General features: G+C 49.0%; 1 protein-coding gene across 5 annotated transcripts in view; it reads left to right on the top strand.

Annotated features, from left to right (window-relative positions):
* The window catches only part of LOC138569439 (cyclin-dependent kinase 16-like), a 381,119-nt gene that overhangs the window by 252,150 nt on the left and 112,786 nt on the right, over positions 1-16,183 (top strand). For all 5 annotated transcript variants that reach the window (XM_069647411.1, XM_069647410.1, XM_069647413.1 and 2 more), the window contains one exon: positions 978-1,083. In XM_069647411.1, the coding sequence (XP_069503512.1) occupies positions 978-1,083 (106 nt within the window). The remainder of the gene's footprint in view (positions 1-977; positions 1,084-16,183) is intronic.

Genomic DNA, 16,183 nt, shown 5'->3' on the forward strand with positions numbered 1-16,183 from the left:
GGATTGTGACCAGACAGTCCCAGCACACTTCCTGGCAGCAAACACACACACAGCCCCCCAGTGGCTGGCCCAAAGCCTCTGCTTTCCCGGGCACTGGAAGTCCATATAAGGGTTTTCTTGGCCTCACAAGCCAGGAAGAAGGCTAAAAAACTAGAGGGTTAAAGGACAAGCAAAACATCTCGTGGCATGGTCATGTTTGACCACTAGCCACAGTTGGTAGCGAAACATGATAAACACAGCAAGCCTAAAACGAAAATGCACCAAAAAATGGTAGTCACTGCTGCCACTAGCTTGTCCATTTAGCACACTACAGTAACCAAAATTCTCTGAGTGTTAGTCTAGGGCAAAATAAAGTGTGCCCCATTGTACTGCATTATACAATGAAAAAAGTAACTAGACGAAGGGAAACCATGTTTCCCAGTACGGACAGCATGTAGGACATGTCAGTTTCCCCATGATAGATGAGCAAAAGACAGTGTAGTGAAGCTTAAGGCTTCACTACTCTGTAAAAAGAGGTGGTCAGATGCAAAATGTTTGGGGGTCCATAGAAATGAAAGCAACAGTGCAGTAAAGAGGAATCTTTCCTACCCGCATTCTCCTGATGCAGAGATGCAGCCATCAACGCAGGTAAGGTGAGGACTGGGAGGGGCCCTGCCAGCGCTCCCGAGGGCACCCGGTCACAAACATAAAAGCAAAACCTTGTTTCTCAGTGCTGAGTCTAAAGGACTAATCAGCTTCCCCAAAACCAATGAGTAAAAGGCAGGGGAAGTGAAGCTGATGGCTTTACTTCCCCCTCAAAAAGTCAGAACAGGTTTAAAAAAAAAGTAACAAGATTGTGGGTCGATAGAACCTATGGGGGAACGTTGCTAAAAGGGTAATTTTTCCTAATTCTAGTGTTGCATTTTAGTGTTTGCTTTTTGCTTAACCTGTATCTGTTAATTTCCTGCCTCTTGATCTCGTCCTTTTTTCTCCCCCAGGTACGCCTACTGAGGAAACGTGGCCTGGAATTCATTCCAACGAAGAGTTCAGGTCCTACAGCTACCCCAAGTATAGGCCAGATTCCATCCAGAACCATGCACCTAGGTTTGTACCCATCACTGCCTGTTGGATTTTAAGCATGACTAGCCTAGGCTTTCGCCTCACTGTCAGCCTATCGTGATTTTGTCCCCTAACTCAACGTAGGCTTCTACCTTTTCCCCTTTCTGAGCAGCTAAATACTCGGTTGTAGGGAATATTCACTGTGGCATCTTTAGTGCAGCACCCAACTCTATGCAGGATTTTACTTTAACTCTGGATGCCAAGGGTGAGACGAATTCAAATTCCTTTCTAGAACTGCTGACACAAGGCTGCTGCCTATTTCTTTCCTTCACTATTTTACCCAATATTTTGCTCATTTAGTTTCACCTGAGACCTCTTCAAGAACCCAAATGCAGGTTATAACCTCTGCGAGACCACTAATCCCTCAGGCTAAGGTTGCCCCTGTGCAGTTCTCCTCGCACAGCTGGCTGTGCAGGCACCAAACTGTTCAGGGGGCACATTCCTCCAGTGCTTGCACTACTTATTGTGCCACTAAGAGCTTTGCGTGTTTCCTTTGCTCCTGGGCCAGATGAATTAGTTGTCCTCCAGGGTCAGCATACTCCAAATTCCTTGTTTAACCTTTTATGGGCCTCCTCTCACAGCTAAGTGTTTGAGCTCCTCTAGCTTGTGAAATCCTTTATATGTTACTAGTTAGATATCGCTTGCTGTACCCTTAAGTTGTCTATACTGGAAAAACCCTTATTTACATGGCGTATAGAGTAGCAACATGCAGACGTTGTTCCTAAAGTGAGCGAGTGGTCTATTGATGCTTTAGAAGGCTGCAGTTAAGAAAACCAAATGGGCCCAGTTTGTGAATGTTGTCTGGGATGCAAGCCTGAATCAGTACCTGGGGGCATAAAGCACAGGAAGAAGCCATGGCATGTTGCAAGTGGTGACCAAAAGAATGCTTGAATGAATGCAATCCAGCAATTCAGCCTTTTGCTCAGACCCTAGCACCAATTGCTCTTAAATATGGAGGGGTGTGGTCCATACCTTGGTAACACCTACACACGAGTCCTGAAGCATGCAGGAACATGCCATAGGAAGAGTTAGGTTGCCATGCCTGAACCTGCAACCTACCAAGACCAACCCTGACTGTGAACACTTCCCGTGGCACCAACCATATGACTCCTTGGGTCACCTGAATGAGAAGCAGAGGAAGGAAGGCTGCCTTGTCACTGTTAGCCACCCTGATGTGCTAAAGAGGGAAACCTGAGAGCCCAGCTGAACCCAGATAAAGGGAAAAGGCCTGTACCCATCTGATCCATGAGCCCAGAGGAGCTGAAAGAAAGGCAGCCCATGCTAGCCTTTGGGAGGGGCTAGGCAAACTAAAGTTCCCCAGAGTCCACTCCTAAAGTACTGAGCGGAAGAAGATTGAAGGCGTTATGCAAACTACTCCCATTATAACGTTAGACTGTATTGGGAGAAGGTGGACCCAAGGAGGCATGAAGAGTGCTTCATGGACACAAAGGAAAAACTGTAGTATTCTGCTGGGGACAACCCAGCTACAGGTGAATGACTCCTTGAAAGAGGAAGCCATGGTAAAGCCTGTCAGCCCGGGAAGTTCAAACCTGGGACTGACAAAGTCTGAAGAAGGAGCAAGTCCTCTGTTGAGAGTATGCAGTGGAAAGGTCAGAGGAATCATCCAAGGCCAGAGGGAGGCCTTACCTGAGCAGAAGCTGGAGAAAGGCTGGCTGTGGTGTGACCTCAGGGTGGTGGACCGTGTGGTCCTTCAACAATGTCAATACCAAGGGGCCAGAGACCATGCAGAGCCACAGCAGGGAGAGAAGTGAGATTTCCAGCAAACAGCCAAAGAGGAGAAGTCAACCCAACACCCCAGGAAGAAACGGGCCGTGACCCCATCAAACAGAAGGTAACGGAAACTATGGGAGACCTGGTAGGGGCTTGGGAAAGGGTGAATATGGCATCAGGAGTAATCTCCCTCTTCACAGTAACACTGCCAAAATAACCAAGAGTGAAGAAGGCATCAAGAGTAAGCTTCCTCATCAGAATAATTGAAAGAAAGAACTCAAAAGTGAAGAGTGCCTTGGGAGAAATCTCCTTTGTCGCAATCATAAGAGACATTCAGAATCTGTAAGTTACACAAGTGGTCTCTCTACAATATTGTATTGCATTGCATTTGGTTATTTATATAGTGCTCTTTCCCCATTTGTATGGCCTCAATGTGCTTTTTTCCTAGTTGGATCGTCCTCGATGACCGTAGTCAATGTGGCAAGGAAAGTTCGAGAAGTTTAGTTTTAGTGTGTGCATTTTTGCCCGTCTAGGGCATGGGTGGTTGGCTAGGCTCGACTAAGCAGACCAGTGGTCCAGGCACATGAGAGGGCGCTGTTGGAGGTTGCGATAGAGAGCTATTGAGAGATTTGATGTGTGGCCGGCTATACCGAATTTCTTTTCTTTGGTAGTCGCCGAATGCTAGTGGCAGAGATGTTGAGGTACATCTGGTGTTTCAGTTATGTGCACTGCTAGACCGGAAAGCATAGCCGTAGCTGCATTCTATGGTGCCTGGGTACTTGGTCGTGCCTGGGGCCTGTGTCCTCAGATGTGGTGTAGGCATACGTACCGAAGGTCTTCAGAGGTTATACGTACCATGGCCTTCAGAGTTGTATGGCTGGTGCGATCTCCGATCGGCCGGTGTGGTCTCATCATTCATTGTCTCCCTAGTCAAAAGGGTCCTAGGATGCGCCTGCCGTGGGTGGGTATATTGTGTTGTGCCTTAGTGATAGGTGTGGGCTACCACGGGCTACTTATCTCATTTTTAGTGGTCTCTCTTGAGGACGGATCTGGGTGAGCAGGGGGCTCCGTGAGAATGTTGCGGGTGTGCCACAGCGAAGGCAGCTGGCTTACCTGGAAAGCTTGTAGGCTGGAAATGTTTTGCATGTGGTGGTGGTGTGTCCGGTGAAACTGCTGCAAGATCTGCCGGCCCCTGTGTTGTGATTGATGCAGGGGAGATTTTATCAGTGGTGTAGTCTCTGGGTGCCATGGATCATACGAGTATTGGGAAAATCCAGGTTTTAAGGGCCTTCCTGAATTTCAGGTGGCTTTCAGTGTTGCAAATGTGTAGCGCTAGAGCATTCCAGATGATTGGTGCTTGGACACAGAAGGAGCAACCGCCAAGCCTTGTGGAGCTGTAGGGTGGGGATCACTAGGCGAAATGCAGTGCGAGATCGGAGCTTCCTGGAGGGTTGGTAGGGGACAGTTTTGTCTCAGAGGAATTCCGGGCTGGTGTGCGGACTGCGCGGTGATTGATACACATGGCTTTAAAGGTTGTGCATCAAGCAATCTGGATCCAGTGGAGGACTCTCAGGGTAGGGTATGTGTTCTCTGGTGGGCAGGTTAATGATCAGGCGTGCTGCCGCGTTTTGGATTCTATGGAGTTCCCTTAGTTGGGATGCCAGGGCTCCTAGGTAGAGGCAGTTTGCGTAGTCTAGGAGGGACAGGATGATGGAATTGATGGCCAAGAAACTGTGGGGATAGGTGAGGTATGGGAAAATTCACCTGAGAATCCTTAGATGGTAGAAGCAGGTTTTGGATACGCGGGTGGTGTATTGGGTGAGGGATAAGTGAGTCCAAAGTGCATCCATGGTTTTTACCACGTTAGGACGAACACTGGCACCCTCTATCAGTTTGGGCCACAGGATTGGTTGGGGGAGGAGTGCTGTTTTCCCGCAGACTAGGATTTCGATTTTTCCCAGGGTTGAGGATGAGGTGGTTGATCGTCATCCAGTGGTCAATATCAGTGAGGCATGATGACGGGTCCGGACTCAAGAGCCATCTGAATTTGGGATTTTGAGGATGATCTGAGTATTGTCTGCGTAGTTGTATCAGGTAAGATTGTACGAGCAGATGATTGCGGGAATGGGTTGTATGTAGAAGTTGAAGATTAGGGGTGATGTGGATGCTCCTTGGGGGACACCTTTACTTACTGGTCGTGATGTGGATGTGAACTGGTCGAGGTGCATGATTTTCCGACCGATTATAGATCAAGGACGAGATCCAAGAAAGGGCTGTGCTTTTGATTCCTAGTGTTTGTAGTCTGTCTAGTAGGATGGAGTGATCGATGATATCAAAGGCTGTGGAGTGGTCTAGCAGGATCAGAACCGCACAGCCGTCTGCGTCGGCTGTTTAGGTCACCCCAGATAGAGACTAGGGAAGATTCTGCTCCCCTTAGTGGTCTGAAACCTGATTTTCTGATGCTTGTTAATCTGCTTAGAATCACATGCTGTGCATATGGTCCGACATCCAGTGGTAACCGCGGAGTATTGTATCTTGTCTTTCGGGGACCGAAAGGGGACGTCGGCATAGGCGTGTCTGAAACACTATCACTATCGTGATGTGTGTAGTATCCAAAATCCCTCACGCCCTGAGGTCCCTCAGATTGTTTTTTTCCGCCCAGATAACTGGTTGCCCTATAGCAGAGCTCTTCATGAGACATTGTTTATCTTACCGAATTGTCGGTTTTATTCCCCGTTAAATCACTTCGCCCATCAAGAACATCTTCGACGAAGACTACGGGGGAATCATCTACGGCTGTGGGTTCCAGCGCCTAAGATCCGGCGTTCGGACTTCCACGTGGTCGGGCCTTCTGGCCGGCCTACACAGTAGGGAGAGTGGGCTCGGGGTTTGCCATACTGTTATGTCGTTCCTCTTTTCCACTGTTTTCCCTTTTGGTCTGGTCACCCTTCCCTTCTGCTATGGAAAGGACTCCATTTAGATTCTGCCCTGTGTGCAGGGTTAGATATCCGTGGAAAGACGAGCACACCTCGTGTAACGCTTGTCTCCCCCTAGAGCACGGCGAAAGGCGGTGTTCGGCGTGTAAACTCCTTAAACCTAAGACCCTTAGGGAGCACCGGTTAAAGCGGTGGGCCGCATACGGCATGTCACGCGTGGAGCCTCCTTCCCCTGCCGTGACACCAGCCGAAAGTAACGGGGGCACGTCGGATGACCAAACGTCCAATGCGGACGTTATAGACCTTGAGGCAGACACTTCTAGGGCCGCCACGCCCGTCCCCGCCCCTTCCAGGCTCGACTCCGGTCTTGCTACAGGGAACACACCAGGTGACAGGGGCGTACAATCGCACCGCACCAAGCATACAACCCAAAAGCCACCCTCAACTACATCGTCGAAGAAGGCGAAAGCGCCAACGGGCCCGCCGGAAATTTCGGCGGTGCCCACGGATTGGTCAGGTCCGAAGCCTTCCCCGCATCTACAGCAGCGCATGACGACTGGGCATAACAAACATAGCAAGGGCGCTACTCCCCAAACTACACGCGCCGAAGTTTCAGAACAAGAAACTTCGACGTATTCCAAGGCCCGTACAGGCCCGAAAGCTACGAGTAGGCCTCTACCCGAGAAGCCATCCGCTGGCCCCTTTGGAGCCGCGGAAGACATTTCCTCTGCTGACACATCATCGGAGGCGTTGTCTCCCGAAGATTCGGTGACTATCCGTAAGAGCATCAATAGGATTGCTACGGCGGTGGGCCTAGTTCCGGCTCTGCCCACAGTTATGGGCCAATCCGCCGAAAAGGTTTCCACAGATTTGGAAGACAATCCCGAAGACTCTTACGAAGAAAGCCAGGTACCCCTCTCAAGCACCCTGAGGAGATCCTCTCAACGCCTTAGGGCGGAGAACATGGTTCCTACTCAGCTAGGTCCATTTGGGTCATCCAAGTGGACCACGGAGCAATTTGAGGGGTGTATGGATCGGCTGGAGCAGTTTTTCTGGGCTTCTCATCAACCTCCGCCGAAAAGAGCTCGGGTAGACCCTAACCCTCAAACACAAGTTGTCCAACACCAAGTTGACTATCAAGAAGATGTCCAGATGGACATGTATAGAGACATATATACAGAAGAAGAGGAGTCCTCTTTTCTGGACAACTATGGGGAAGATCAAGGAGCAACGGACAACTGAGAGGACACCCAGCAGGACGATCACAAATCTGATATCGTTTGCCACGACTCTCCCCATCCACCCCGATTCGACAAGGTTCCCCGGTGGATGATCAAATGGCTTTCAACAACATGTTGAAAAATGCAGCGGAATTCTTTAAAATTGCCACGCTTGAAGCCTTGCCCGAACAAGATTTCGCGGAGGGCGACATTAATGAAAAGCCTCCTGCAAGCCAGTCTATCCCTCTCTTGAGCTCTGTAAAGAGACGGCTGGCCCCTTCCTTACTCACACCCGCTCAGACTAGGGCTGTGAACCCAAGGGTCAAAACCTTTCCGACCCTCCCCCACCGACTCGCTTTATATCAAAGGACACGCAATCCCAGACTCGCTGGTGGTGACCAACACTTGCAAGAGAGCAGGGGTTCCCCTTGCCACGGGAGAGTCCCCCCCGGACAAGGAGTCCAAAAGGTTGTATGCCTTGGGCAAACGGGTTACATCGGCGGCGGCCTATACTGTCCGGATTGCCAATAACACAACGTTATTAGCTAGCTACGTCGACGCCCAATGGAACCTACTCCAGGAAGGCCTTCAAGAGGTTCCGGAACCAACCAGAGCCAAGCTTCTCACCATTGTCTCAGAGGGCAAACTTGCCAATCAGAATGTGGTAAAGAATACCCTGGATATCGCAGAGACAGCAGGCAGGTCTCTCGCACAGGGTACTCTCCTAAAGAGGCACGCGTGGCTGAGCACGTCGGGCTTCAGGCCTGAGGCCCAGGCATCCATTATCAACAAACCCATCAAAGAGGCCAACCTCTTTGGGAAGGCGGTAGATGATGCGTTGGAGACAGCCAAGAAGGAGCACAAGACTATTAAGTCGCTGCACCAAATTTCCCAGAAACCCTCTTCACGGAGGGGCAGTAATTCTCGGCGGTCCTTTCGAGGACAAGCCCTCGCCGCTCAAAACTATTTCGGCACAGGCAACTTCAACTCAACCGGCTGCAAGCCCCACTTACTACCCCCAGAGGGGTCAGAAGCGCAGAAAGAATAGAGGCAGAGGCTCCAATTCCAGGGGAGCGTCAACTTCGGGTCAGAAATGACCACCAAGTCCAGCCAGGTCCCCTCCCATGTCTCCCCGGTCGGGGGGCGATTAACATCTTTCCTCAAGGCATGGGAGGGGATAACTTCAGACCAGTGGGTCTTAAAGACTGTCGCCCACGGTTACTGCGTGGAATTCGCCCGACCTCCACAGTTCAGACCGCGGAAACATCGACGCCTTTCACCGGAACATCTGCAGATCCTGATCCAAGAGGTGGAAGCGCCGCTTCGAAAGGACGCCATAGAAGCCGTCCCGATTCTTCAGGTAAACGAGGGTATCTATTCGGTGTACTTCCTTGTACCCAAAAAGGATCTCACCATGCGTCCTGTTCTAGACATGCGCCCAGCGAACAAGTTCATAAAGCCCCAGAAGTTTTGCATGGTAACACTGCAAGAGGTGATCCCATTGCTAAAACAGGGGGACTTCATGACAACATTGGATATGAAAGATGCATACTTTCATATTTCAATGCTGCCAGCGCACAGAAAATTCCTAAGGTTCGTGATTCAGGACAAACGCTACCAGTTCAAGGTACTCCCCTTCGGCATAGCCTCGGCGCCAAGGGTATTTACCAAGGTCCTGGCAGTGGCAGCGGCACACCTGCGCAGACTTTCAGTTCCAGTTTACCCTTACCTCGACGATTGGCTCATCACGGGGGACTCGTTCGACGTTTGTTTTTCGAACACCAAAAAAACAATAGACCTACTGTTCAGCCTGGGATTTTCTATCAACAAAAAGAACTCCAGCTGAGTCCTCAGCCAAGTAAAACAGTTCTGGGGGCTCTAATTCGTACGGAAGACGGTCTAGTCTTCCCTTCCAGCCAGAGGGTTCAGAACATGCTCTCTCAGGTTCCTCAGTATGTAGCCAGTCGAGAGGTGACCGTACACAAAGCTATGCGTTTGCTAGGGATGATGGCGTCATGCATATACTTGGTTCCCCACGCGCAGCTGCGCATGCGCCCCATGCAAGAGTGGCTCAACAGCCAGTGGTGTCAGGCCAGCGGACATTGTGAAGATCTGTTAGTTGTCTCACCAGCCCTCGTTCTCTCTCTGCAGTGGTGGTCGAGGGAGAACCTCTTGAAGGGGAAAACCTTCACCACCCCTGCAGTGGAAGCCACTCTCACGACAGACGCATCTCTAACGGGGTGGGGGGGCTCACCTGCTTCAACAGACAGCGCACGGAGTGTGGTCCCCTCAGATAGCGTCCAACCATATAAACCTACTGGAGCCACTATCAGTCTTCAAAGCATTGAAAGCCTTTCAGGAACAACTGCAAGGGAAGACCGTGCTGGTCCTAATCGACAGCACAACAGCAATGTATTACCTGAACAAACAGGGGGGCACTCACTCTCCAGGGCTATCCAAGCTGTCCCAAAACATCTGGATATGGGCTCACAAACACAAGATGTTCCTGATATCCCAACATGTTCCAGGGGAACTCAATCTTCTGGCAGACGTACTCGGCAGAGATTTTCCTCTGCCAGAAGAGTACGAATGGCGACTGCACGAAGACATTGTATCCAACGTGTTCGCAGAATGGGAGTTTCCAGAGATCGACCTGTTCGCTACTCAGGAGAACACCCAATGCCAAGATTACGCCTCCAGGTACCCCCAGAACCGATCCAAGGGGAACGGTCTCTGGATAACTTGGTGGGGGAAATTTGTCTACGCTTTTCCTCCGACTCCCCTTCTGAACAAGATAGTACACAAGATGCAGCAGGAACCAGTCACCATGATTCTGGCGGCTCCCATGTGGGCCCGCCAACCTTGGTTCGCGCACCTGATGGAACTGTCCCTCTCCCCACCAGTCAAGCTGCCCTGCCCGTACAACAGGCTGTCTCAGGACAGGGGGGAGACTCTGCACCCATGCCCACAAACTCTGAATTTAGCAGCCTGGCTCCTGAGGTCATAGAGTTTGGACATCTGCAACTCCCTCAAAGATGCATGGACATACTGAGGGAGGCAAGAAAGCCTAACACGCGTTATTGCTATGCCAGCAAATGGAAACGTTTTGTCATCTGGTGCAGTTCCAAAGGCGTCAATCCCACCGATTGCTCGCCTTCACACATTGTGTTATATCTAACCCATCTGTTGGACTCTGGGTTAGTCTTCAATTCCTTAAAGGTTCACCTAGCGGCGTTATCAGCCTACACCACAATCACAGCAGAAGGTGTCGTGGTGGAAAATACCTGTGATTAAAGCCTTTATGGAAGGGGTTAAAAGAATGTATCCCCCATCACTCACCCAGCCCCTGGGTGGGATCTAAATGTGGTTTTAACTAGGCTCATGGGACCCCCTTTTGAGCCTATGCATAAAGCTAGTCTGAAAGACCTGACTTACAAGACGGCCTTTCTAGTAGCTATCAATTCTATCGGGAGAGTTAGCGAACTACAGGGGTTTTGGCCCCCTTTGTTACAGTCCACAAAGATAAGGTAGTTCTGCGCACAAATCCCAGATTTGCTCCGAAACTTATTTTGAAGTTCCATGTGAACCAGTCAATCGAACTACCCATGTTCTTCCAGAGACCTACTAACATGGCCGAAAGAAGCCTTCACACACTATATGTGTGCAGGGCAGTCATGTTCTACATGGATAGAACTAAACCACTGAGGGAAACTAAACAATTCTTTGTTTCAGTGGCAGCTGGTAGAGAAGGGGATCCTGTCTCTAAATCAGCAATATCAAGGTGGATTGTCAAATGCATCACACTATGTTACACTCTTGCAAAGAGAGAACTACCCTTCAAGCCTAGAGCACATTCTACTCTAGGCACTGGGGCATCCATAGCATTCATTGCAAATGTTCCGCTAGAGTCCATTTGCAAAGCGGCAACCTGGAGTTCTGTACACACCTTTACAAAGCACTATTGCCTAGACACTCATTCTAGGTCTGATTCTCAGGTGGGACAAGCAGTACTAAGACATCTTTTTTCTACTGTTCCTTCTCACAACCCACCTCCAACTCCGGGTACTGCTCGCTAGTCTATGCACAGCATGTGATTCTAAGCAGATTAACAAGCATCAGACGACATGCATTACTTACCGTAAAAGCATTTCTGATGATTGTATCTACTTAGATTCTCATGCGCCCTCCCTGCCTCCCCGCTCGGGGAGGAAGCAACATAGACTTCTTACTACTTTCTCTCTGCATGTACTCACTCACTATAGCCTTGGGCTCCCTCATGGCAGAAAAAATACAATCGGAGGGACCTCTGCGCGTGAGGGATTTTGGGTACTACACACGTCACGATAGGGATAGTGTTTCAGTCACGCCTATGCCGACGCCCCCTTTCGGTCCCCGAAAGACAAGATGCAATACTCTGCGATTACTACTGGATGTTGGACCATATGCACAGCATGTGAATCTAAGCAGATACAATCATCAGAAATGCTTTTAAGGTAAGTAATGCATGTCATGCTGGGTTTAGGAGGTTGTTGGCTGTGGCAAATTGGCCCAGCTGTTTGTATGCCGCACGGTCCATCCATTTGCCGATGAAATGTGTATTGGAGATAGGTCGGTAGTTTTGGGGGAGGAGTGAATCAAGAGTCTGTTTTTTGAGAATGGGTTTGATCTAGGATGTTTTTAGGGCTTTCGGGAAAGATCCTGATGTGAGTGAGGGATTAAGGATTGTGCATGCAAAGTCACCTGCACAGGTGGAGGGTAGCTTTATTTTTTTTTTATTATTTTTTTTTTTAGCACTGAGGGTGAGCAGGGGAGTCTGACGGGCGGCTGACTGCTGCAAGCGAGAGGAATTCTTGGTGTGTGATGGGAGAGAACGAGTCAGGAAAATGTGTCTGGGGGTTTTGGGCTGAGGTCTGTGGGCTAGTTTGAGGCAGCGATAAACGTTTTAGTTTAGCGATGTTGGCATTGTGGAAGTGGAGCGAGAGGGTGTCACATAGGGCTTGGGAGCTTGGAGTGAGCAAGCGCGAGCATGCAGGGGATTTTAATTCTGCTATGATTCTGTGTAGTTCCTTACTCGGGATGCGAGCATTTTGGATTCAGTTTGCATAGAATGATGTCTTGCTTTTTTAAAAATATTTCCGATCTGTATATTCTGGTTGTCCTTGCTAGGGCGGTTTTATTCTGAGATGACTGGGTCAGCTCTCCAGAGGTACGTTTTGACAGGGTGAGGGCCTTTGTAAGCCAGAGGTCGAAGTATTCTATTCTTGGAGGTCCTTACAGGAGGAAAAGTGTAGGGGGCTGCAGAGAGAGCTCTAGATCTGGGGTGATTACCACTTTGTTCCATAGTGGGAATGTAGAAGGTGGGGTTGGCGGTGGTTGTGTGGGTCCTTGACCGCTGACCGCAATGCTCTGAGGTATGAAGAAATACTATGTTGAGTGATCAGTCCATGACTGGGCGCAGGGGCTGGCTAGATATGTTTGCGGTGCTGAATATTGCGCCGAGGGTGTGACCTCTCATATGGGTGGGAGTGGAGGTGTGGTGTTTCAGGTTGAGTGGTTCTAGATTGTCTGAGTGACCTGGTCATAGAGTTTGATGGGGAGTTGGTGTTGAAATCCCCTAGGATGGTGAGAGTTGGGTGTAGGATGTGGTTGGTGGCCAGTGCTTCACCAAATGTGTCTGCAAAGTTTTTGTTGGAGCGGGGGTGTCTGTAGATGAGTAGGAAGCTGTGTGAGGTGGAGTGTGCGAGTTGAGTTTTACCAGGAGAGATTCATAGTCTGTGGTGCATTAGCTTGAATTGATCTTTGTGTAATATTGCGAGTCCCCCTCCCCTTCGTGATCTGTTCCAGGCGGTATGAATGTAGCCAGGTGGGAAGGTCTCATGTGCGAGGGGTTAAGAATAGTGGAAGAAGCCAATGGCACTTGGGAAGTCGCCTCCCTTGTTTCACTACTCAAGGGGGAGATAAGGGAAGCCTGGGAGTTTACATTGTTACAGGGATGGCATGTGTGGGCTCCCCCCTTTATTTTCTCTAGTTAATCTTCTGAAAACTACAGTTCCCATGGGTAGAAAGCATATGTCTATCCCTTCTATATTTTGTTAGGTGAAACCAGCACACTCGGCCTTAAGTGGAGTGCTGGGGAGATGCAATGTACTTTCTTTCTCACTAGCACTGTAACAATTCGGTTAATGGGACAAGCTCACCTTAAATGGTTGGTGTCAGTGAATTGTTTTACAAATTTGGTGCACCTTTTACGCAGGCTGTTTTTCCTAAACACTGTAGCCGTTTCTCTTCAAGCCTGCCTACGAGAAACCGCTTCAAACTGGGAGGCTGGCTGGCCTGAAAGGACTGCCAAACCCAACCCCGCCCCCTCCCCCCACCCCCCCTCCCAAGTTTAAATGTTGCGCGGCTGTTTGATTGCCTGGGTTCCTGCATAAGTGTGATCATGGAAGCTGAAGAGAAAGTCGACCACTGGACCTGAATCCGAAGTGGAAGATAAAGAAACCATGACTGAGACGATTTCTAGTGACCAGAAAGCCTGCTGTCTAACCAGAGCCTGCTGTTAGCCTTCCTTCCAAGCGATCTGGGGACTCCGAAAATGACAACCCCCGACCCAGAGCCTGGTGAGGTCCACTGGACTCAAGACCTGCAATTCGAGCCATCACACATCGTGCTGCGACCTTGCAGGGCTGCAATACGCTGGGACCTCGAGCCATTGTGCGGTGCACAGTCTTCCGAATGCCAAATCGAGCTGAAACTTTGGTGGCATCCTGCTGGACCTCCAGAGATGTGATTCCAGTCCTTGAAGTCCCCTCGCCAGAGTGCTGGACCAGATCAGCGACACAAATCCAATTGGTGATATGTGGTCGTCTTCCGCCTCCTGAAAAGGGTGCCAACACCTAAGAACTGCATCTATCTGTGAAGAAACTCCTGTCAGGAGCCATCCCCATTGATCCTTGCTGCAAAATCCCTTACAAAGTCCTGTCTTCCGCCTTCATGACAAAAGAATCCATCGACCAGGTTTTTGGTGGCAGGTTCTGAAGTCCCCCCCCCCCCGCTACAACTCTTCTTCTGTGCTGAGATACTGTGTTGGCAGGGGTATGTACCTATGTTAGGCAAGATTGTATGCAGTACCCTTTGGGTGCGCTACAACAACCCTGACCTCCTGGCAATAGGAACCACACGGGTTGGAAGCGTGTTGAGCAGCCAGGCTAGAGAGGTCAATGTAAGCTGTAGGGGAGTTACACAGAGATTCACAGTGACAAGTATTCAAGTTAACACTTACACACAAGGATTCTTGAATAAACAATTATTACTTTATTTATCAGTCAGTTAGAATAAGCCTCCTTCAGAAGGGGGCAAAGGGGAGCCTGCTAACTTTTTTGATAACAGTAATACTCAAATACACTTCAAAAATGCACTCTCTTAATATTTCTAAATGGGTAAGTACCCTTATGGGATGGCCCACAGACACTTCCTACACCCTCAGGTGACTTCAATAGTTAGGGTGCTGGGGACATTAATATATCACTGTTGCATTTAGAATCAGATTTAAGAGTTTGTCAAAGAGAAGAACAAGTCACTTGCCAACTGTAACTTTCTTTTTCGATTGGATGTTCCTCCCACGTATTCCTCATCTTAGATATATCCTTACCTTCAGCTTTGCTGCTTCGGAAATGTTTTCTCTCTCCACCAGAGGGCGCTCCACTCGAGGCTGCAGCGTCTATGTCCCTTGGCGGCCTCTGTCGTGCGTCGACATCATCCGCTATATAAATGCCTCGAGCGCGCCCATTGGCCTCAGTTCTGTTTTTTCGTATATTCTAGCCACTGGATTGTTTTTAATGGTGTGCCTCTTTTGACCAAAGCCTTAAGAGAATATAGAGTGTAAACCACATAAACTGTACAGTGGGGTAGGCAGGGAGGGTCAATGAGGAATACGTGGAGGAACATCCAATCGAAAGAACATTACAGTTGGTAAGTAACTTGTTCTTCGAATGGATTGTGTCCTCCCATTGGAGGTGGGAGTACAGACATTTTAGTCATGTACAGAATGAAGTACTGATTTACCGAACAGACCTCCTTGTGAAGAAGTCAAATCTAGAGCATGATGTTTTATAAAAGTAAGCATGGATGACCATGTGGCTGCTGCGCAAATATCTTGCACAGGGAAACCCCTTTGAAGTACTGTTGGAGTTGCCATGCCCCTGGTTGAATGAGCCCTCAGCCCATCTGGAGGATCTTTCCCAGTCAATCTATAACATTCAGTTATAGCCAAAATTATCCATCTAAATGTTTGCTTGGTCACAGCTAGTCCGAATTTGCAGCCAGTGTATCCCACAAAAAGTTGGTCACAATGATGTAGTTTTGCCAATCTTGAAATATAGAAGCTAAGAGCTCTTCTAGGATCTAACCTATGTAGCCGTTCCTCTTCCTTACTTGCGTGAGGAGGAGAGTAGAATGTAGGCAGTGTTATTTTTTGTGACAGGTGAAAATCTGAGATGATTTTTGGCAAGAAAGAGGGTTTTACTCTAAGGACCACTTTATCTTATAAAAGATGGTGTGAGGAGGCCCGCTAGAAAGTGCCTGCAACTCACTTACCCTGCGGGCTGATGTAATTGCCACAATAATTATTGTTTTAAAAGTAAGGAGCCTTAACGGACAAGAATGCAAATGCTCAAATGGAATGCATGTGAGGAACTTTAGTACCAAGTTTAAGTCCCACACAGGAACTTGAAAAGGTATTGGAGGAAACACATTATTTAGACCTTTTAACAATTGAGTTATTAAAGGTATCTTGAAGTAAGATTCTTCTTCTGATGAGCGCTTAAAAATGGATAGCGCTGCTAAATAACCTTTTATCGTCCCAACCTGGAGCCCCAGATTAGCCAAGTGTAATAGAAAAGATAATATTGTGGGAATATTACACTGAAACGGGTCCACATTCTTATCTCTGCACCAGTCACTGAACTTTTTCCAACGCCACCGGTACAGAGATTTAGTTGCTGGCCTTCTGGCCGAAAGCAAGCTCTCCATGACGGCATCTGAAAGGTCCCAATCTTTATAGCTCAACCTCTCAGAAGCCATGCGTGAAGGTTGAATGTGTTGACCTCTGGATGGAGAACGTGACCTTCCTCTTGTTCGAGAAGATCCTCTCTTTTTGGAAGACATATTGGAGGGCAGATGGACATGGCCAGAAGGTCCTGG

The sequence above is a fragment of the Ambystoma mexicanum genome, chromosome 2q (genome assembly GCF_040938575.1).
Source record: "Ambystoma mexicanum isolate Mex_15411 chromosome 2q, UKY_AmexF1_1, whole genome shotgun sequence".
Classification (NCBI taxonomy): domain Eukaryota; kingdom Metazoa; phylum Chordata; class Amphibia; order Caudata; family Ambystomatidae; genus Ambystoma; species Ambystoma mexicanum.